Raw genomic sequence first — 23,129 nt, forward strand, 5'->3', positions numbered from 1 at the left:
ATGTTCTGAATTTAAACACAAGGGATAAATTAAGCCAGTGGGTTTGTAACAGTTTATTACTATCTGAGAATCTGATCCAGGATTTTTATAATGGCAGCGTGAAGTTGCTCCTCACTCTATCAAAAGATTCAAGAGTATCTTCATTGCATATGCATTTTTCAATGAAGTAACTTTAAAGGTTGTATTTTTCTTAGCTTTAAAAGCTCAATGTGTTGTTTTACATTACTTCAGTCCAGTCCTGTAAATACTATTAAGCACAACGTTCAAAACATTTTCTCATGAATTGCAGGGTAACCCATACCATTCATGACAAAAATGTAAAAGAATACATTAGAGTTTACATATTAATATTTTGTAGGTCAGACATGGTTTTCAATATGGTTAAAACACATCCAAGGGAAAACCCAATAACTCACAAAAATGAGTAGTGCTTGTTTGCTTAGGTCCTGAAGCCTTTGAAAAAAGTGTAATGGGTGGAGTGGCAACATTTACTTGAAAGGGTGCATTAATTATAGGAAGGAAGAAAGTAACAACTGGACTTCACTTAATACTAAGCACCAAGAAAACTTCAAAGACATATCGCATGACTTCAAGCTCCTGTTTAGCTTACATGTTCGCTCTCTAGATTTATCTGCCTGCCTTCATTGTTTATATCAGGACCTTAAAATGTCTACACTTGAAATGTATGTAGTTGCATTAGATGCCTTCCAGTAGACAGTATAGTCCAGTTCTTCTTATTATTACCTTAATTCAACCAAAATGGCTGAATTTGACTTTTGAAGTGTTTCAGAGACAGAATGTCCCACAAATATTGTGAGTTTGTGAGTGATAATAATCATGCTTGTTAAAAGGATAGCTCCTCTACAGTGATCTAAAATAAATATATATATATTCTTTCCTGTTTGCAATGTTAGAAGATGTACTGAAAGCTGTAGAAGGTTTGACCCCTTATGTTTCAGTGTTTCCTTGTGCCTGCTGAGTATTTTAATATTTCCTTTTCTTTAAAAAATTTAATGTGGGGTTTGGAGCTAAAACTCTTTTAACGCTGTCCAGGTTATATCCCCTGTGGGTTTTACTTGGTTTGCTTCTTTGCTTGGTGAATGATTTAAGCCTCATTGGAGCTCTTGAACCTGTGCATTTCCTGCAATTTTAACTGTAGCCTGTTGTGTTATAAGTAATGAATCTGGTTAAATGTGAGTTGCTGGCAGAGATTTATCAATTTTATTGTGAAAGAAGATTCTGGATTAGTCGCACATTGCTCTCCTCCTCCTTCTAACCTCCTTGCAGTTGCACACACGTGCATGCATAGTGACCCTGATGTACTCAGATGCACTTGAGACCATGCTGTCTCCTGGGAGTGCTTACAGAGCTGTTGCTTACCTTACAAGTGACACTGCCAGAGCAGTAGGAAGCAAAAAAGAATCGCAGCTTTTCCACTGTCTTTTGTGAGAGCTTCCTCACTGCTACAGATAGCTAGCTCTCTGAGGAGGGACCGAGTGCCTGCAGTGAACAGCATCAGAACAGCAGCACCAGAATTTACACAATGTAATGCATTTGTGCTTCCTCCTCTCCTTTTCATTCATGTGACTCTACTTTGTCTTTCATTCCTACTTTGGGCAAGATGCTGGGTTGCTGCTTGCACCAAACTGCAGAATGAGACATGTCAGCTTCATGTTTATTGTGTGGCTTGACCGAGTAATCCATGCAAAGGACTGGTAGCGTTGTAGTAGTAAATCCGAGGCTGCCATATATTTTGTTTTCAGATTTGGTCCAGGTGGAATTTGAAGGGTTTGCCTTGAATTTTGGGGTGCTCGGCTACCTAGAATCTCTCTGGGTGAGTTTCAGATGTAATTTTTGGAGGTATCTACTGAACAGAAGTGAGTATGTTGTACAGTGCATCCACAGTGAGCCTGGTGCTCCTGGAGTCTCTCATCAGCTCTAGCTGATAAAGTGTGACATCCACTGGGTTCAATGCTCGGGCACAAATCATTGTACTGTACATTTGTACTGTACATTTGTACTGCAGAGGCACAATAGATCAAACATTTTCTGGAAGCACAGGATTTCCTAAGCCCACAGTACATGGCCCATGTGCCATGTTTCCTGCTGGAAAACTTTGGCCTGCCCAAATACATGTCCAACATGGATGCATGGATTTTTTTGTTCTGTTTTGGTTTGGTTTTTTTCATATAAAAGCAATTGGACTTAAGTGAGCGTCAACACAACAAAAGAATTTGTCACCTCTAACAATAAAAATGTGTTAGAGATGTGTAAGATGTTTAAACTGGTTGCTCACAATCAGCTTTTGCCTGCTGTAGGCCATGTCCAGATGTTTCTTATCTTACCCATACCCACTGAAAATTACATCTAACATATTCTACCATGATCTGCTCATGTTCTTAAGTCTTCAACATTGAAAACTGGTTTATACTGCTTCCTCTTCATATATATGAAAAGAATTCTTTTCAATTCACTTGAAAAAACCACGATTAACAGAACATACTCTTGTTAGTGTTAGTCGTTTGTGAATCCCTTCTGCCCTTTAGGAACAGCCTTGTCAGGAGAAAGAAGATGGAATAGAGTCTCTTTCAGATTTTGACAGACACACTCCAGCCATGCAGTGCACTGTCTCTGTTGCATCAGGCCAGCACTGAAGTGATGTGATTGCCAGTGTGGAGGAGAGGTCTGGGTTATGTCCCCAAAGGTCACTGTTGCCAGCAGGCAATACCTAGAGAGTATATTCCCTCCACTCCCTTAACTCAAAGGGTCTGATTGTGAGAGCCCTCACATCGAAATGCACAAACAGAGAGAGATTCTTCTGCAATCTCCATCATCAGCCACAGAGCGGGTCACAATGGGCCTTTGTTACAGCAGGGGACTTCCCTACCACTTAAAAAAAGTTGCAGAAGAGACAGCTGAAGAACCCAAGGTGAAAGACATTTTTAAATGTTGACAGGTAACACTACCATGCAGACTCTACAGCTGAATCTTCTAACTTCTGTTAGTGCCTCAATGAATTGGAGACAGAGTGTAATTAAATAAATTAAACTTTTTATTCGCATAAATCTTACAAGTCTTTTCTCTTTTAAGTCTTTTAAATCTCAAGACTCATTAGACAACTCCCTTGGGTGCAAAAAATCACGGAATCATGAAATCATAGACGTAGAACATCCAAGGTTGGAAGGGACCCACAAGGGTCATTGAAGTCCCAACTCCTGGCCCTTCACAGGGCAGCCCCAAGAATCATGCATGTGCCTAAGAGCCTTGTCCAAACACTTCTTGAACTCTGACAGGTTTGGTGCTGTGACCATTTCCCTGGGGAGCCTATTCCAGTGCCCAACCTCCCTCTGGGTGGAAAGCTTTTTCCTAATATCCAGCCTAAACCTTCCCTGACACAGCTTCATGCCATTCCCTCAGGTCCTGTTACTGGTCACCAGAGAAAAGATCAGTGTCCACTCCTGGTGAGGAAGCTGTAGACTCCTATGAGGTCTCCCTTTAGTATCCTCCAGGCTGAAAACACCAAGTGATCTCACTCACTTCTTGTATTCTGGAGGATTCCCCTCCAGATCCTTCACCATCTTTGTAGCCCACTTTGAATGCTTTCTAGGAGCTTCTTATCTTTCTTAAACTGAGGCACCCAAAACTGCACACAGAGCTTCAGGTGAGGCAGCACCAGTGCAGAGTAGAGAAGGACAATCTTCTCCCTTGACCAGCTGGAGATGCTTTGCCTGATGTCCCCCAGGACACGGTTGGCCCTCCTGGCTGGCAGGGCACTGCTGACTCATATTCAACTTGCTGTTGACCAGGACTCCCAGGTCCCCTTTTCGTGGCACTGCTCTCCAACATCTCGTTCCGCAGACTGTACGTACATCCAGGGTTGACCTTTTCCAGATGCAGAATCTGAAGTAAAATTAAAGTTGACAGAATCATATTTTGAAGAATATTTTGTAGAATACAAAGACAGGCAAGATACAGAATTCCTGTGGTTTCAAGTCTAATCGATACAATAAGATGATAGCTTATTTTCAAACACAGCTTTCTAACAAGAGCAATGAGATTCATATGTTTTTGGAATTCTGCTGGGCCACAGGATGAGAAAATTAATAATGAAATAAAATTCTATTCTGTCTCTCACTCAAATACTCTGTTACAAGGGGGGCTGGGTGACAGCTCTGTGAAATCAGTGAGCTTGATAGTTTAAATGTTTGCTATACTAGATGTTAGAGAAAGGACTGGAAAGCTTTAGGATCCACTGTATACAACTTGCCTAACATTTCAAGATAATCAGAAACAGAAGTGTATAGATGGAGTTGGGGGTTAGATGTTATCTGATGTATATCCCTCTCTGTGATCAGAAGCCACCAAGCATGGAGAGAAGGAAATAAGCAGACAGCAAACAGTGCAGGGTCTCCAGGAAGGAATCAGAAGATGAGAGATTTGAGGCAAGGGTGAACTGTGTAGTGAACTGTGTACAAAAATACTATTTCCTATTGCTGAACTCTTCCCTTGCCTGGAATTTGTATACATTTTATTTAAAAGGAAGATAAATAATGATACATGACTGCTTCCTAACAAGTCAGAACAATTCTTAATAAAGAGGAATAAATGTTTTTTTGCTTGTCAGTGCAAGCTACCATCCTCTTTTTTACATTTGGAAAGAGCTGAGCAAGTGTTTATACTGACAGAACGCTTGCAATGTGAAAAGGTGGATCTTCGTCCTACAGTGACCGGGAGAATTTGCTTCCTTCATCTTCCCCATTCCTATAAATGTGACTAATTGTGGTGAAGCAGGTTCAGGACCCACCAAATTAAATGAAGTATAACAGCCCTCAAGAGTAAGATGTCCTGTCTCTCTCTATAAACAAGGACTAAGTGCTGGTTTTAACTACAAGATGGCTTTATTGCTCCCATTTGTTTTATGGATTCTTTACTATCTATTACTTAATTAAACTCAAAGCACAAGCCTAGCTTTATCATTACTGAGCCTGTGAGAAATCATTAGGTGTCACTGAGCCAGCTCTTCATGTGGTTTGACAAACTTTTACTTCGGACATAGGATAAGAATAGCTTATTGAATCTGGCTTGGCTATCCTGAAATCAATGTGTAGTATCAGATCCAGAACAGCACACTTCTGTACTACATATGGAAGATAAAATATAGGGTCAGTAGGCCTGCTTTGCTGTTGCATTTCATCACAATTATAAACATACACCAGACCAAAACCAGTCACACACTGTTGAATCAGTCTCCTTGTGCCCATGGAAATACCCTGCTTCCTTGCAAAAAGCTTTCCACAGAAAGCTTTCTAAATGATATCAACGTATTTCTCCTTACTGGCGCTCTTTAACCCTTTCTCCTTTTTTTTTTTTTTTTTATTCCACCCTGAAAACAATTTCAGCTCATTCAGTGGAGTTGCTATAACTGTTGCTCAGTGCTTTTAGATTCATGCTGCTCTCCCAGCTTTTTCCATCTAGTAAGCCAGGATCTGAGATCCCTCCTGTGTTTAATTTAGTCAGTGTTTCAGATTAGCTCACCACTACCCATGTGTGTGAACAAAAGAAACTGAGCATGAGCTTTGTAATTGCTACGTACTTTACATGACTGGTTTTCAACTTTTCTGTAGGAACAACAGAATCAGCTTAGTGAAAACTTTTTATTGTTCTAACCTTCTGTACAGACACTGAGAAAAAAGAGCAAATGAGACAGAATGAGTTGAAGGTGAAAAAGGCGTCAGGAACAGAGGTTTTCTGCTGTGAGAGTTCCCAGGTAACAGGCCTCCTGGGCTTCTTGAACTGTTTCTGAGACAGGCAGATTGCTGAGTCAGTGCTCATTTAGTGTCCTTCAAGAATTAATTAAAAGCAGTGAAGAATATGCTTTGCTTCCTCAGTAGGACTTTTTTTTTCCTGAAACTGTTTTGAGTGGCTTTGGCTGGAGGAAATGGGAGACAACTGCTATTATCACATAAAGGGGAGACCACTTCCTGCAGGACAAAAGTCACAGGTATATGGGTCAAAACAGCAGCTGGAGTTTTTCAAACACATGATGAGCTTTTAATAGGCAGACTGACAATAATTGACGAAGGTTTGTACCAGACCACCTGGAAGCAAGTTTCAGATGTTTACCAATAAGGATAAAGCACCTCTGCCTAACCTTTCTCGTTACAGGAATTTTACACAGCTTGATTTAATCCAGGTTGAGATAACAAGCCTCATAGATGAAGTTCTCAGGAGACTTTGTTCAGCTGATTTTCCAAATAGGCTTTGTACTTTAATATTGTTGTAAATGCACATTAATTACCCGGGAACCTTAGACGTATTTGGTAAAGCTGGTTGCCACAGCAGTTGTTGCTGTGCTACGTGGTCTGTTTTGCATTTAGCTTTTTGGTATGGTAGTATTACAAAATAAGCATACGCACTGTGGGGAGAAAAGCAGCAACCCACCAAGCCTCTTTCTTCCTAATATGGTGAAATAAAAAGCCTTGGCTCGAGCCAGCTGAAGTGCTGATGGAGTCGAGGCCCAAGGAGCAGTATCATGTGGCTCCTGAAGAGCACAAGGGTCATGGTCAAGATTCACACTGGAAGGGCAGGAAATGTTAAAATTCTCTGACCATGACTAAATTATGGGACCTAATGATGCTATCAGAGGTGCTCTCTTCTCCTCCTAGCGCATGTTTGATTCCAGACTGGTGAGAGTGTTCCTTACTGCAGTTGCTGGCTTGGGAGCTCTGGGCTGTGCTATATAGCACATGTAGGAACTTATTTATCACACCAGTTTATAGTAAGTAGAGACATGAATTTCTCAGTGGGCAGCAGTGTGTGGGTTTCAGGCAGAGCCCCGAGCTCAAGCGGAGGCTGGTGAGGGACAGGCTGCAGCGGGAGGATAGGCAGTGGGCTGGGCTGTCTCCTCTGCTCTCAGAATGTCCAGAGAACAGGGGCCCCAAACGCCATTAGAGTGCCAGGAAGTTTTGCCTTTTTCCTTATTTGTGTTCACTATCACCTTTTAAACAAAAGAGCTCAGCTTTTCACAGCAGAAAGCAAATGGCCAGTGGTAACTGTTTCCCCCATCCCCCTGCCAGCTCCCAGCTGAAGAGATGGGGTTTTCTGGCTGCTTCTCAGGGGTTGTGCTTCTGCTGGTTAAAACCTCTGCTTGGGGACGCTTGGTACAGTATTAACTCATGATAGTTAGGTTCCATGAGATATGCTTTTTTTTCTTGCTTGTTGATGCAGGGAAAAGAGATAGTTGAATCCGTAAAAGAAAGAGAAACCCATAAGAAACCAGAGAGTGACACATCCCGAATACATAATCCCAGTAATTATAATTAATAAGGTACCCCAGTCATCTGAGGCTTTGCAAACAAAAGCCAACTGAAACACATCTCCCCAGAGGGAAAGCTACGTGGAAAACACTCAAATAGCTTTAACCACAGTTGTGTCGCAAATTCCTCTTAGATTTGGTGGCTGTGGCTTGTTCTAATTAAAACAGTAACAGCTTCAGCAGTGTGTTTTAAAGTAAACAATCATTTTCTGTTTATGAGGGGAAAAAAGGAGAAAAACACTGAAGATAGCTCTTCTCTCTCTGACTGGAGTACGTGTCTCCACAGCTCCATAGCACATTTTTTCCTGCTGCAGTGCAGTCACCCATCACAAAGCTTTGCTTCTCAGCATCTCTCCAAGAGCACATGGTCAGTTTGGGCAGCTGAATCATCCATATTACACTTGCATGTGTTCAAAAAGAGGCAAAGGCCTGAGCTTTAACTTTTATAAAGCCTGATCATGTCCAAAGCTGGATTTGATGTGCTCCGTTGTTTCTACCACATCTCTCCAACCTGAGACTCAGACCTAGTCCAGAAGGAACCACCCAGATAGAGCAAGGAGGCTCCAGGAGCCCCAGGAAAGCAGCTGGCCCTTCACTGGCAAGGAAGGATGAAGCAGCGGCAGCAGCACAAAGAGGAAAAAGCATGCTTAGTCAGCTTTATTAAATAACATATTCTTTATACATCCATTACCAAAACTTTGACATGGAGGGAAACACTGAAAAGGAAATCTCTCTCTTTTTTTTTTTTAGTGGAGTAAAAGTGTTGCCTGTGTTTTTAAACAAAGGCGTGTTGGCAGAATCGTGCCATACAGAAAAGGAAGAGAAAGGGAAACTGCATTTTAATTAATTCAGATAAGTGAAGGCCAGAAGACCTTATGACAGAACTTTCCATTAATTCCTGTAGTCTAGCTCTCTGTCATAATTGCATTACCTCCTAACTCCTTTGTACAAATATTGTTGTGGTTATTATTACTGATTACTGTATCTACTACAATTATACTTACAAAAGCTGTTTACGGTATTACAGCCACAATAATGCAAAAGAGTAAAGTCAGACGAGACTTTCATGGTGGGTGTTGTATAAAATTTTGAATGAACTTATATAACTGTCTTCAGCTGCAAGTACTTACAGTGGGAAAAGGCCAGAACAAAAGAGTTAGGAACAAACTTTGTTTTAATTTAATCACTGTATTGAATCGTAGCTTGAAACTTGATTTTAAGTGAATCATAATTTTTGAACCTGTGATCAAAGCCTTTTGTCTGACCTAGAATATACTATTTCAATTCAAAGACAAATTTTGTTACAATTTTTTCTATTTTAGCTTAATTTAAGGAAAAAAAAAGGAATATTTTTAAAAGGATTTTCAAATAAAAGATAATGATTCCTCTGAATTAAAACATTTCAAGTTTTGAATTGTTTTCTGGAGCCAGTGTAAGTTTGTAAAATATTTCAGGGTTCCCAAGTTTCATTATTTTTCCCCAGAGAAGTTTTCACTGAAAAATTTCAGCCAGTCAGCAAAACAAGAAGGGATAGAAAGAGAAACTGGGGAACAAAAACATTAACATAGTTTTCCAGTGTCTCATTAGGTGGATATCAGTATTAGAAATAGAAATTTCATCTCCTGCATCCCTCTTTAGTAATAAACACTAAAGAATATTAAATACATAAATTATTAGATGCAAAATAAATGTCCAACCATAATTCTTATGAGCAACAGAGGTCATGACAATCACCAGAACTGTGTACTCGGTCTCTGAAATCTTGTTCCCTTCTCCCTGGTATAGTCATGGGTGAAGCCCTAGTTGTCTGCTTCATCTGCATGGCACAAGTTAACAAGATAGAAAGGTAATTTTATTTGTGTCACTCTCTTCAGAAAGTCTCTCCCTCGTTGTCGAAGAATTAACAGGATGCTTTCCAACGAGTCCGCACCTCCTCCTGCATTCAGTCGCTCCAATTCACAGGCCTCCATGGACAGCACTTCCATGGAGGACTTTTGGTGTGAAGTGGAGAACATCAAGGAGAGCAGAGAAGATGGATCTGAAGAGGCAACACTCTTGGAGTTCAAACCTGCTGATGGTGAGCACACAAACACTGCTTCTTCCTTATGCCTTGGCTTTGCCTCCTCACTAAAGAGTTGAGCCCTGATCTCATTTCTCATGTCACTTGGTATGAGTTTGGGTATTAGTACCCAAGTATTAGGCTTGGGTCACTGTAGCTCCATTATGAACATCACAGTCAATCACTGGAAAGAAGCAATAATTCAGTCTGGTTTATAACTGGAGCTGGTAATTAACTTCTGAAGTAATTTTTTTTTGTATTGACTTTGTTTGTGCTTCAGGAGAACAGATATGGTGTAATTCAGAAAAGAGAGGCACTCAATGAAAACTAAATCTCCAGCATTAAATAGACTAAACCAAAACATTTAAAGTAAAACAATGTATTTTGTTAAATTTATTTTGTTAATAATTCATTTAGTATGCTGGAATTTTAAATTTTCTGGCTTTTGATAGGATATAATACAGAAGTTATTAAAGTCTTGAAGAATTTTTTGGTTAGATATTGTTTAGTGCTATCAGGAATTTGATAACTGCCATTTTCTATGAGATTACTCAATTTAGATATAATTCAAGAAGAGTTTAGAGTTTAGTTCAGGGGTAAGTCTGAATATACGGATGCCTACATTGTTCAGACTCCCCACTTGACCAAATTCATTCATCATTTATACAACATATCCTGAAGGTATTACTACATCATTCTGTTATCGTAACATTTTCCCCTGTCTTGTTTTGTACTGTATTTGGAAAAACACGTAATAGTCTGCACTGGCTTGATGCAACGCAGCTTTGTGTTAGATTTGATAACATTTAGAACAACAGTTCACATTTTTTTCCGGTTTTGACCCCATTTACAAATGCATTATATTGTGCAACACAAAATACCAGGTGTTACTACAGGATGAAAAAGAATTTCTTCTGAGGTCAGGACCCACTGATAACTCTTCCTAGAGAATATCTTGTGGCTCATGGCTACTAGCCTAGTAATTACTGATCTAGAGATAGATTTTGAAACAATAGCGTGTTCTTTCTTTACAATAATTAACACGAGTGATGATGGGGGGTTTTTACCTTGACGTACAATGGGATGTCATTAGTTCTGCTCCCAGGAAAAGAGGGGAAAAGTACTACTTTATTAATCAAACAAATATGTAATCAGTCATGGTAAGTAGCCTACACAGAGGTATCTAACTCCAGCCATGTACTGTTTCCATCGGAAACACCTCCCACTCACTAGTTCCTGGTAGGGCTCTCTTGGAAGCCAAGGGAAAAGACCAGTTCACCAGAAATCTTGGTCTGCTGTGAGGATTATGGTCAGTCAGCTTAAATCTAAACTGCACTCCTGTGTTCCTTATTGAGAAAATTCTTGTCTGATCATGCTCTTTAACTTGAAGATATTAGAAAGAGGTTATAAACCCTATTGGTGCCTCTTCTTCATTCAGTTGTCAGCACGAACTGACAGGTGTCTCTGACTAGCCTGCACTATCAGGGGAATGTCACAAATCTGTGAGTTACCAAGCTGTGTAAGTTAGTAGGGAAAGTCAATACAGGAGCTCATTTTCCAGAAAGTTTTCCATCAGTTTCATTACTGCTGAAATCTTCACAACAGCCCAAACACTGCTCCAGTCCTATTTTGTCCCTTTGTCTGATTACACCTCATTACAATGCATTGATTTTTTCCCCTCTGACCTGAATTAAAAATGAGACTGCAAGTCAAAATGCAGTACATCTCCACACTTCATTTACCTTCATTTTGTTGTTTTAAACATATTGCGTACACTCACACACAACCAGGCAATGTTTGTCCTAGTTATTAAGCTCAGGAATATATTCAGTTTGGGGTTATAAATCTTGGAAGTTCTATTAAGGTCCTAATAGGATAATTCTCCCTGTCAAATCAATGTGAAAACCCTTGGGGCAAAATAAAACCAAATATTCATCGCCCTTTTGATATGTCTTTGAGAGGAAGAGATGCAGGATCCTTAAAAAGGAGGCCAAAGGGTGCTAGCAGCCAGGCACCGCTGATACTGTCAAAACCACAATGTGGTTTGCCAGACAACATGTGCGAGGGCAGAGAACAGCACACTTATTCTGCTGATGTTAGTAAATACAATCAAAAAAGAACAGAAGATTATAAAAAGTGACACAAGGGGTGAAAATGTAGGGGAGGAGGAAGAAACGGGGTATTTCAGATGTCTGTGATGTGCTGAGCTGCTTTATAACTTCCATGTTTCAAGGCTGGGATATTGTGCATTGTTTAAAGTTATATCTGTGAGTTATTTCAGTTTATATCTGAAATTCAAAGCAAGGCACACCTCTTTCCTAGCAATCTCTATGAGAAAAAGATAATTACCCTCTCAATTATCTGTTTGTCTTCTGGTGGAGCAGAATCAAACAGTATCAAGATCCTGCTATATAAGTAGCAAACACTGTCAAAACAAGATTTTGTAAAACAACATGGGGTTTTTTTAACCTATATTTAAAACCTATGTGTCATAAAATTTTGAGGGTTTTTTAATGCATAAATTTCTTTTCTTTGATAGTTTTACTCCTCTGATTGCTGTTGCTATTTCTTAGTCTATTGTTTGTGAGTGGTTGGAACAGGAAGAGGCCAAAAGCCAGAGAAAACAAGTGGTAAGCAGGCAGAATTTCATGTCTGCCTTACTATTTTTCATAGCATCATGAAAACCAAGTTTGATTAAAAACTCAATACTTGGAAAGAATATGTCAAGACAAAAGCTAAAATTAATATAATTTTTAAAATGAAACATGAACAGATGTGGCTCCAACGGCAGCACACAAGAATGAGAAGAGACCTTCTTAGAAAGAAGAGCGAGGAGGGAAGCTCAAAACTTACAAAGACGGGAAGGGAACACTCTCTCATCCTGTCTGTGGAGACAGAAAGGATAAGAGTGGACAAGCTATTTCACGGGATACAGGGCTGGTCACACCCCTGGCTAACACAGAGCAAGGGTTTTAGAAGCAGCTATTTTTGTAGAGCTTTGTAAAGAGGCAGGGCAGTTAACAATGAAGTCAGTGATGGCACATGCATAAGATGCTTTTGCTTGTCCCTGCAGCCCAGTCCTGTAATTTTCTCTTTTGTGTATCTAGCTGCCAAAGTGCAGCAAACTGGTGTCCCTCAATCAGCCTGCATTCTGATGTCAAGAAGAGGCAATAAAGGGAGAGTGGAAATACCAACCTGCCATTAAGACCAGCACTGGGACAAGAACAATAAGAGCATTGACTAGTTGTTTTATAGAACATGCTGCAAATTAATCCATTTCCTGTTTGACATGTTTATTTGTAGTACCTCTTCTTCAGTCAGAGCTGTAATGAAATTAGTGCCTGTCTCAAGCAGCATACTACTGAGCTAGGATTGCTCCCAAAACTGAAAAGAAGGACCTCAAAATCTCCTGTGTGATGAGAGATTTTAAAAGACTGTGACTGTTTACTTGAAAAAGCAGACAAATAAAAAAGCAATGACAGCAAAAGTTAAAATCATAAATGATTCAGAGAAGGCACGTTGGGAGCTTCTCCTAGTCCAATAATGACGAGGTATATTAATTTGATGTAACAGGTAGCAAGCTGAAAACCCGCATTGGCTTTGCCTGGGCAGGTTTTGGTAGTGGGGGAACTGCAGGTGCGGCTCTGTGAAAAGATGCCAGAAGTTTCCCCCATGTCCAATAGAGCCAGGATAGAAAGCAATTTTTCACACAGTGCCTAATCTCACAGTGGAATCAGTTGCAGCGTTGAATCACCTAAGAAACAAGATTCAAGAAGATATTCGTCACTAATTAAGATACCAAGAAATGCTGGGGTATACAGTGCTAGTGAATCTGTAATTATTAGAAATTAGAGTGATACCTAGCATGCAAGGACGGCTATTTCTACATATTCCACCCCTACCTGACCTCTTTGCTACCTACCCTTTACTGAACCTTGCTCTTTAGTAAGCAGCTCTGGTTCTTAATCATGTTGTTCAAAACAAGCTACTAGACTAGGTGGACATCACCCTTCTCTCAGTGTGGCTTCTTCTCTAGGTGCCTGACTACCAGCTGGCCCTCCGGCATCTCAAATTCCATTGTTAGTGTGCAAATACATTATTCCATTGTATACACATCTTCAATATTTTTGTTTATTTGAATTTGAATACCAATTTAAATTCTATCAGCCAAATGTCTTTATCCAGTAGAACCTGCTAAAAATGGTAAGCATGGTATAAATGGTAACTGAGGAGACTTATGCTCTTGAATAAGGGGGTTAGCTTTTAAGGACCTTGCTGTGTCAGGCTCACTACTCTGTTGCCTTTTTCACGTGCCTATGCTGATGCACAGGTTAGAAATGCCTCTTCTGTTCTTCTTGTAAGCCTCTCTTGTGCAGACACTGACAAACTGGAAGTTGAGAGCATGTTGACAAAACCATCTTAAATTGTGGCCTGAGAAAGGCTGGAATTGGAGTTTTGTCAAGGTAAAGGCTATGGCAGCAGTCCATCACTCCAAGTCCTTTCCTTCAGTCCCCTCACCCTCCCTTGCCAGGCCTGGTAACATAACTCTCTTCCTCCACAGAAGGGGAGCTGGAGGCAGAATGGCTGCAAGATGTAGGTTTGTCTACGTTGATCTCTGGAGCTGAAGAGGAGGATGGCCAAGCTCTGCTGTCCACTCTGACCAGAACTCAAGCTGCTGCCGTACAGAAGAGGTACAACACCTACACTCAGACCTTGAGGAAGAAGAACAAGCACACAGTCCGGGATGTGCGAGACATCTTTGGCACCAATGACTCTTCCGTAAGTATCCCAGTGAATGCCTTTGATCTTAATTTTTGTGCAATTTGCAAATAGCTCACCAAAGTTTCTGCCAGACAGGAACCCTTTTCTGCTGACAATGTACAGACAGCCAGTGGCAGTTCCTGACCCTAAGACCAGACTTTTAGTACTGTATTTACTACATTTTGAGAAGAAAGGAAGACACCAAACACAATAGATGGTGCACAGTTTTGCAACTAACCTGTAACATAACATTGTATCTGTTACCAGCCTTCCTCCTGCAATCTCCTACCAAGACTAACATTTACTCCTTTATTTTTTTGAAATTGGTGAGTTACACTTGGCAGCTATTCAAATTTTCTATGGCTTCTGGGGACACTTGCTATTTACTCAGCAGTCTCAGTGGTGAAGTAAAACTTCTCTAATGAAGCAATTGGGGTTCAAATATGCATAAGAAATTAAACACCTGCCAGCATGACTGCAACTGGTACACTGGCAGTTACGTTTCGCTTACGTAGCAAATGAAAATCTATTAACTGTTCATTTGCTTCATGGCTTCAGAAGTGAACAAAACCTCTGGTGGTTTCTTCCGCTTTTCCCTGAGCATAACTCTAAACGAACCAATCCCTAGCACTACATATTTTGACTCTGGTGAATGCAGTCAACTGTGTGAGTTTAGTCTGATGCTCAAAGAAACATGCATGATTTTACCTTAGTCACTCGTCATATCTTAAGTGGGAGTCACCAATAAGCTCACAATCTCACCTTTAAAATTGATATCAACGTTTTTGCCATCACAAAACTATCTTCTCCTCAAGGCTTGGCACCCTGGATTACTTAAAACAAAACAAACCAACAAACAACAAAACAAAACAAACAAAAAAAAAGGGGGAAACAAAATTGTAGCTGCATAATTATGATAAAATTGAAAAGATATAATGGCCAGAAAGTTAACTTATTTGTCTCCAAATTTGAGTATCTGGATTCTTTTGAATCTCTTGTGGATATCCCACAAATACATCCAGAATTATCCAGTAGTTTCCTGTGGTCAGACTTTCTTTCATGAGAAATAATCAGGCAAGTTTGTATGAACGTTTAAAAGCAGATGGTTCTTCTAATTAGATTAGCACACTTCTCCTGATTCAAGTCTTCGTAAATCTTAATGTGTTTAAAAAAGCTTAAGCTTGCTAATAACATTCAATCAGAAAAATAAATGTTGTATCTGTTCTCTCAGATGGGCACATTATTGATGTATTTTTTACCTGCTTAATTTCTACTTTCTGACTTTCTGAAGTTTCTCACTTGCTAGAGGAATTTGTATCTTTATAGCCAATTGCCTTTCAAATCACTTTTTTACCTCCTCTGAAATTAATTTCACTTACTAGCTCTGCATTTTTAAAGTTTAAAAGATAAAATCAAATAAGTAATTAAGTCTTCTAATTTTTCTTCCCACAAAAATATGCAGTTCCACAGGTTAAACATAGATGCACAAATACAACTGCAGAGCACATCATCACTTCCCCTAAATGGACTGTGACACAGATCGTATTTCTAAAAGCCTGCAAGGTTCTCAGCACTCTTTTGGTTTTCCTTTTGACCATTGCTTCTATCTCTGCTGCTTATTATGGGATTTAGAAACTTCGTTCTAATTATCAGCTCTTCAGGGATAAATACACTTCGTGTTCCCGACCTAAGGGTTTCCCGAGCAGTATTTTTCAGGGGGTATCAGCAGTTCTTCGCGCTCTGCTGCCTCTTTGGGCACGGCACTACAGCTGGTGGTGAATCTTTGTGATTAATCTTCTTAGGAAGGAGATCCGCATTAAAAACAACCAAGCCAAAAGAAAAAAGCGACACGGGATGGGAAGGGGCAAATCTTTTCAGCACAGCTGGTGAAGAGAGGGTGGTAAGGAGAGTGGTTGAAATGACATGAAGTTTCGTTTTCCCATCCTGCCTTTTTGTTGGGAAGGAAGAAGTAATCCTGGTGCAAATAGCAAAACAGCTCTAATTGTTTCACATAACTCTATAATCCTCCCCATTAGGAGGATGGATTTACACCTCCTTCCCGACGACCTAAGAATTGCAAGAGCCTGGAGGGATGGGTCACAGAATGGTTTACTCTCTTCTGTGCTTAATGATGAGATAAAAGGTGATTAGCTCACTAAGGTCACCTGAGATGAGATTTAGGGGACCACTAAAGAGGCGTAAATAGTTGTCCTCTTGAGTGGGGAAAAAGAAAGACAGATTTACCCTGGTTTTTTGTCTCTGTTCTGAAAAAAAAAAAAAAAAAAGCCTGCCTGCTAGATGGTGGTCAGCCTCTGCGGGAGTCAACATAGAGCAAAGGGTGCTTTTTCAGTCATCCTACCTTGAGGTCCATCCCCTCAGGGCTGGAGTGTTCCCTCAAGAGACAAAGTGGACTCAACTAAAAGGAAATGCAGCCATTCCTCTTTTTGCTTGGGTTTTTTTCTTCTGTTACCTGTCCTGGAAAGGTGCCATGATCCCTGGGGGCAAAATGCCACCCCTACGGTACCTCACCCTTGCAAGAGCCATGCCTTGATAGAGCAGCCTGTCCAGCTGAGGTGCTTTTGCTCTGCTTCAGACAGGTCTACAGCCAGCAGCTTCGACTGACAGCCACAAAACCGACTTTTAAGTTGGATGGTTTGTTAATCACCGTGGCCTGATTTTCCTTATTGCTGGTACCCTGCTGCTTCCATCAGAAACCATCGGCGTTTCTAGTGCTCAAAGCGTGGAAAAATCAGCAGAATACAAATGGACACACACACACACACACATACATTGATTTTGTTATTGGAGGGAGGAAGTGAAGCATCATGCTTAACAGCCCAGCTCTGCACCTTGCTTAAGAGTTTTTAGAAGCATTTTACTTCAGCAATGCATAAGAAAATCATGTTCTAAGAGGAATCACTAACACAGAGCTATTTGCATGAAAAGGTGTTTGTAATGACAGTGCTTGGAGATATGAATATATTCAAAGCATTGGCAAATTATATTCTGACCAGAATTATATGGTTATCCTCCTCTGTCTTTATTTCCCTTAGCTGCAGGGCTGACAATAGAATTTGGTTTCTTTGGTGCTCCAGTGATTTAATTTTACATCTTCTACAATTAGGGTAACTACTAAAGAACTATCTACCTAGTCCCCTTCTCCTTGCTCTTCTGATTTCCTCTCCCCGTTGGCAGTAAACAGAGGGCTCATTTTAAATATGTCTAATGAATCATTTTTAGTCAGAAATCAGGGTATGAGAAGCTTCACCTTCACTGGATCCCCAGCAAAATGAATAAATTGATCCCAGTTTAGTTAAGGACACAATCTGACTCTTGGTCTTTCACATTCATTAAGGTCTTCCACAGTTTTTTATTCTTCTTTCATACTACAGAAACAATCTGGATATTTAAAATTCATGTATTAAAAAGGGTTTATTCCAAGTCTTCCCCTTTTTTTATCATATTATCCTAAGATTAAAAAAAAAAAGTAAAATAGGAGGATATGACATTTTAGCTACCCCTAATACTATGCACAGTCCACATTATTCTATAATTTCTAGAAGCTAGAGCAGCCCACAAGCCATTGCAAGCCCTGATGGGTACAAAACTTTCTGCTGGCTCTGTGTGCTTCATGGAAGCGGGTTACTGCAAGTGCTTCAGTATTGACTTCATCCTTGTAACAAGGCTGGAAGTATTTTTTCCTTAATAAACTAGGCTCATTGTAAATCTATTCTGAAAACTGTTCGCTGGGTCAGATATTCTGAGCACTGAAAGTAGATGAGCCAGTTGCTAATGTTTACCATTAATTTCTCCATCTGGATCTTAAGCAGAAGCATAACTACTTTTATGGTTGATTTTCCCAGACTGCTAAGACAGGTTTAACCATCCCCTTCACTTCCATACTCACACCTGAAATTTATAGTGGTTTTAACGTCCTAAAGCTTTTTGTGTAAATGTTGTGGGATTTTATCATAAAAGCATCCTATAGTTCTCCTTTTTAAAAAAATCAATGGTCCTTACAGTTTTCTGGCAAAGGAAGTCTGTGTGACTCAAATCCTGTTTGCTCTCAAGTTTGCAGGCCATTGAATGGACTCTCTCAGGAGAGATTTTTATTCATGTTGCATTCGACTTTGTTACCCAAATAGCTCAGAGGATAAGGCGGAACAAAACAACTGCAAGATTATTTCAGGCTTCCAATTGGAAGAGCTGCCTGTCTTTTAAATATACGACATTTTTCAGCAGCCTGAATGCTGCTCCTGTGCATTGCCTACAAATGGGGAAGACAAAATTTCTGCCCTGAGGCATTGCTGCTTGTTGATAAACAGCCGATTTAGCAATTTAAAAAGCAATTTAAAGAGCGGGTATTGAGGGCTCAGGGTGTCTCTCAACTGTATGTTCAGCTGGAAAACTGGAGCTGCTCCATCAGGCTGAGAGAGAGTGAGGCAGCAGGTTCGAGGAAGGTGGAGGGTCCAAGGACTCCCACAAGGATGAAAAGGACAGCAGAAAAAAATACAGGACAGGTTTGGAACATTGTAGTAATTTTCACAGAGTAATCTTCAGACTGTTTTTTTAATTCCTGACCTTGTTTATGGTGTTTTTTGCTTTGGTTTTTTTACCCAAGAACACGTAGATGAGCTGCTACTGCCCCGTGTACACAGAAACACTCGGATTTGTCTTTATGAGTCACAGAACTGCTGAGAACAAGGCCAAAATTCCCCTGCCAATAAGAGGTGACACTGCTTGAAAGTCACATCGTGGGCTACTATGCCCTTTCTCTACAGTGCAGAATGACTTCTGAAGTGGAAAGATGACTAAAGAAAATTTCTTTATTCCCTCAAACTCTTTTTTGCCGTTCACTGATAAAAGTGTTAGTATATGGGAGTGTATATGGGAGGACATCTACCCATTAATAACTTGCTGGTGCCCAAATTGCAAGAGACACCAAAGGAGCCTAATTTCTGACAGATGCCTGGGCCCAGTAGATATTTAACATGTGTCAAAGAGTCTTCAAAAAGATTTGTGGCCAAAATGATTAAATGCAGGATGAATTACAGTTCTACGAGGACTTTTTGCTTAGTATAATTCTATACAGCAATTTACTTAGCTAATTTCAGTCATTATATAGGACAGGACTCATTAGGTACAGCAGGCTGTAATATTACTGACCTCAACATGATCCAAATCTGTGCAGGCTGGACAAGATTAATTCTCAGTCTTGGCTATGAAAAAGATAGTCTGGAGAATCACAACAGGTTGTTCTATCTTTTGAAAAGAGTGTAAGCTGAGAAGGATACATCATTGCTTGAACTGTAGTAGTTTCTGTCCATTGACTTTTACCTTCACTGCAGTCTGATCATTTTTCCTTGCTTACCAGCTCACGTTTGAGACAGTTCCAGTGCCACCAGTTCCTTCTAATGGTATCCAGCTCTCTGGGCAAAAGCCAGTTTGGAAATCAGTTACCTGTGAGTATGACATGTAACCAGTGTTCACTTTCTCCTGGAAAAATAATAGGCAGAAAGACCTTTTTGGTGTTCAGGGGTTAGTCCCCTCCTTTATGTTGGGGCAGTGCTGCATATATTTCTGTAAAATCGTTGTCAGCTTATTGTCATGCAGGACCCAGTTTCCTATGAATGACCGGTGTTGTACAGACACAGATTGCTGCCCTCGAGGCATCAGCATCTGAAAAATACTGATCATTGCAAGACTGGTATTGTAAAAATAATCACTAAGCAATATTTTGCAGAATTTGTCCAAAATATGTCATCGGTGTATTTTCTTTTTGTATATCATGACAAGAAAGATGCATATTTCCTCCATATTTCTCTGGTACTGCAGTGACTGCAGTATTAGAAATGTATCATTTACCTGGTTCTGCCTTATTATTCTGATCTACTAATGGTGTTATCCCTTAAATGCTTTGTCCTGACAGTCACTGGCACTGCAAATGAAAACAATAGCTCTACTCTAATCAGTGTCTGGATAACTGTCAGCAGCCTTCCATGAGAAAGTCCATCTCTTATTTTGAAAGCTTTTCCTGTTAGCATTGTTCAGAGCTTAACTAAATGTATATTTATACCCAAATTACTAAACTAGTCTAGATGTACTAAACTAGATGTTTACCTCTGGATATAGTGCCACAGGTATTTTCCTTGGTGGCAAAAGCTGCTCTCCTGATACTTCTGCTCTTCAAGCAGTTGTACTGGAACAGATGGGGAACCAGATGCCCAGGGCTACCAAGGACAGTCTGTGGTCCCAGGTCTAAGGGTGGAAAGAGAGATGGAAAACATCTTAAAGGGCTTGGCTATTGGATAAAATCTAAATCCATAGTTCAGAAACCAGAAGCCACTCAATAACATACTCAGTTTTTTTCATATCAGACTTGCAAAACACAGGGTGTTGCAAAAAATATTTAAGTCCCTGTATCTGTAAATGCAATGATTCAAAAAACATGGGGCATGCACAGGTTTATAAAATATGTAATGTTTTTTAATTCACTTTCTGATTTTCATGGCTTTTGAATACATTTGGGTGATGTTAGTAAATTCTTCCCTGCAGTCCTGGGGGACGAAATTTTACTTCACTTTCAGTTAAATTTATGATTATATTCCAATTGGGTTAGTCTAGGAGCTGGACCTTAAGGGAAAACTAAAAATGGACCTGAGATATGAGAGATCTGTCATGAAAGTTGGCAACACTGGAATCACGTATGTTATCACACTTTGGATTACATGACAATAGCATATTACTGAACTTGATTGCACTGATTTAAAAAATTTTCTTCTTGCATCCACTTATTTCACTAAAGAGCAATAAGTCAGTTCACAATGTCTACCATAAATGCCAGTAGATATAGTGTTTTTCAAACTGGAATATTGTACATTGTGTCCTGTTTTGGTGCCACACAACTAAACTAGCAACTGTGAGAAATATCTGTGACCTCATAAAATATATGCACAATGTCTTATGATTATAAATAAGTCATCAGTAACCTGAGAAACTGTGTCGACAGCATTTTTCTGTCAAGACCTTTTATTTTTAATTGTTCATTAGACAAGTGCCACCACAGTTTGCTGGCTTGGGTAGACAAGGACAGAGTACAAAAACTTTGGAATTCCTGATAAACAGGAAGTTCCAACTTGACTATCTTTCTCACAAAAAGCAACAAGTTAAATAATCTAAAATGAAAATAGGGATTTTATTTCTAAGGGGTTATTTCCTCCAGACAAAACAGGAACATGCTGTGGTTTGCACTGAAACTCCTCTTTGAAGCACTTCCTTTATTACTGTCTCAAGATTTTTGTCATCTTGGTTTAATTTTTTAATGTCTCTGTACTAAATGCAAGCATATATTCAGGATTCATATATAATTTCCCTTATTTTCAGCTAATAGCTGTCTAGACTGTGGACTAGATAAAGGCAGCCCATCCATAACAGAAGAGCTATCTTATGAGGTCTCTTTCTCAGAATCCATTGCAGTCCTTCCAAAAACCCAAGAGTGGCCAAAAAATCAGAGGTTCAAAAAAGAAGACTCGGCTTTGCCTGTAAGTTTGTTCTCCACATATTTCCTTGGTTGTTTTCTTTAACACAGCAATTTCCTGCTTCATATCCCAGCATGTTGGAGTCTGTTAAGATACACGAGCTTTCCTTTTAGATGTGTGCTTTGTACAGACTGCCTGCTATGCCTGCCTACTGCGTGTGATTGACTCCCAGAGAGGCACCAAAGTTGATATGGATATCCAAGCCAGGTCTTTGCTTGTACCCATCACAGATGAATATGTGTAACTCAGTCCAGAAATATTGCATCATCCACAGTTTTTTCATACAGAAATAAAAACCACTTACTGGCATGGAAACTAACAATCATTATCATTACTAGTCTGCTTTCCACTTTATTCCCCCACAGATTATCTGCCTTTGTTAACCCATGGATTTAAAATTGCTCTGTAGATGAAAGGAGGAAAGCAAACCTTAGTCCTGCAGCAGTACTGGCTGTCTCCAATCAGTATTCAGTGCTATAGGAAATACTATATGAATGGTTAAAGAAAAATTTACATATCATCCAACCAGACATACACTGAGCAGTTTTGTCATTATCTGGAATTATTTCATGAAGTAGAGGAAATCTGTTTTCTACTTCCATCAGCCCTCACAACTTCCATCTCTAGAAGCATTAGTTTAGTGATTCAAATGCCACCTTTTTAGTGACATGTATGATGTCAGCAGTAAATTATTTGGAAGCATTTCCTGACTGTCATGATGTCCTGAGGTCCTGAACTAATCTGAAGCTGCTATAATCCACACAGACGTTCATTTGTCCATCTCAGACTCTACCAAAGAAGAAGAAGCTGAGATGCAGAAGTAAGCTTCCTTGTTGAAAGATAAGACACCAAGTGGATTACACAACTTGTGTGGAATCCCTGTGTTTTATTGTGTCTTTGGTTGTTTTGGGGTTTTTTTTGGGGGGATAACTTGGTGTCCTGTGGAAAGTAAGGGTATTTCTGCATTCGTTATGATTTTGACCTTTAGTACAACACACACAGACACAAATTGTTTGCTGAAGAAGCTCAAGAGAATTTGCAGCTGACCAAGGAGGGAAACTTCTGACAAGGAGTGAAGAGAAGATGCCACACTGAATATCATGGATCTGTGTATTCATGATTGATTAGTATTAGAAAAAACGGATCTATGGGCTGGAGTTGAACTACTCTGCATACAGGACATCATTTTGTGAGTTCATGAGTACACAAGAAATAAGAAAGGACATTACAGAGAGAGATTCTCTCTGTAATAAAGTCAACAGTCATAGCTGTTGGTGTTGGCATTCCCCTTACTTCATCTGCTGTCAGTCATGGTATTTGTTTTTTTCCCATAATGACTCGGACTGTAACGGGCCTCAGCAGAAAAATCACCTCTTGCTCTGTTACACCAAACAACCAGCCACCTATGCTCTGGAGGATGGTCCCTCCTTTCCCAGGGGGGGCCAGGGGGGCTAGA

At 39.9% G+C, this 23,129-nt stretch overlaps 1 protein-coding gene across 3 annotated transcripts in view; it reads left to right on the top strand.

Annotated features, from left to right (window-relative positions):
* ARHGAP28 (Rho GTPase activating protein 28) overlaps positions 1-23,129 on the top strand; it is a 723,491-nt gene that overhangs the window by 32,156 nt on the left and 668,206 nt on the right. For all 3 annotated transcript variants that reach the window (XR_007627579.1, XM_050306222.1, XM_050306233.1), the window contains exons 2-5: positions 9,190-9,392; positions 13,936-14,153; positions 19,510-19,597; positions 21,519-21,676. Coding sequence is in view for 2 of the 3 variants with exons in the window: in XM_050306222.1 (XP_050162179.1) it covers positions 9,190-9,392; positions 13,936-14,153; positions 19,510-19,597; positions 21,519-21,676 (667 nt within the window). In the remaining variant the exon portion in view is untranslated. The remainder of the gene's footprint in view (positions 1-9,189; positions 9,393-13,935; positions 14,154-19,509; positions 19,598-21,518; positions 21,677-23,129) is intronic.

Source organism: Myiozetetes cayanensis, unplaced genomic scaffold (genome assembly GCF_022539395.1).
Source record: "Myiozetetes cayanensis isolate MyiCay16 unplaced genomic scaffold, myiCay2020 scf1, whole genome shotgun sequence".
Taxonomy (NCBI): domain Eukaryota; kingdom Metazoa; phylum Chordata; class Aves; order Passeriformes; family Tyrannidae; genus Myiozetetes; species Myiozetetes cayanensis.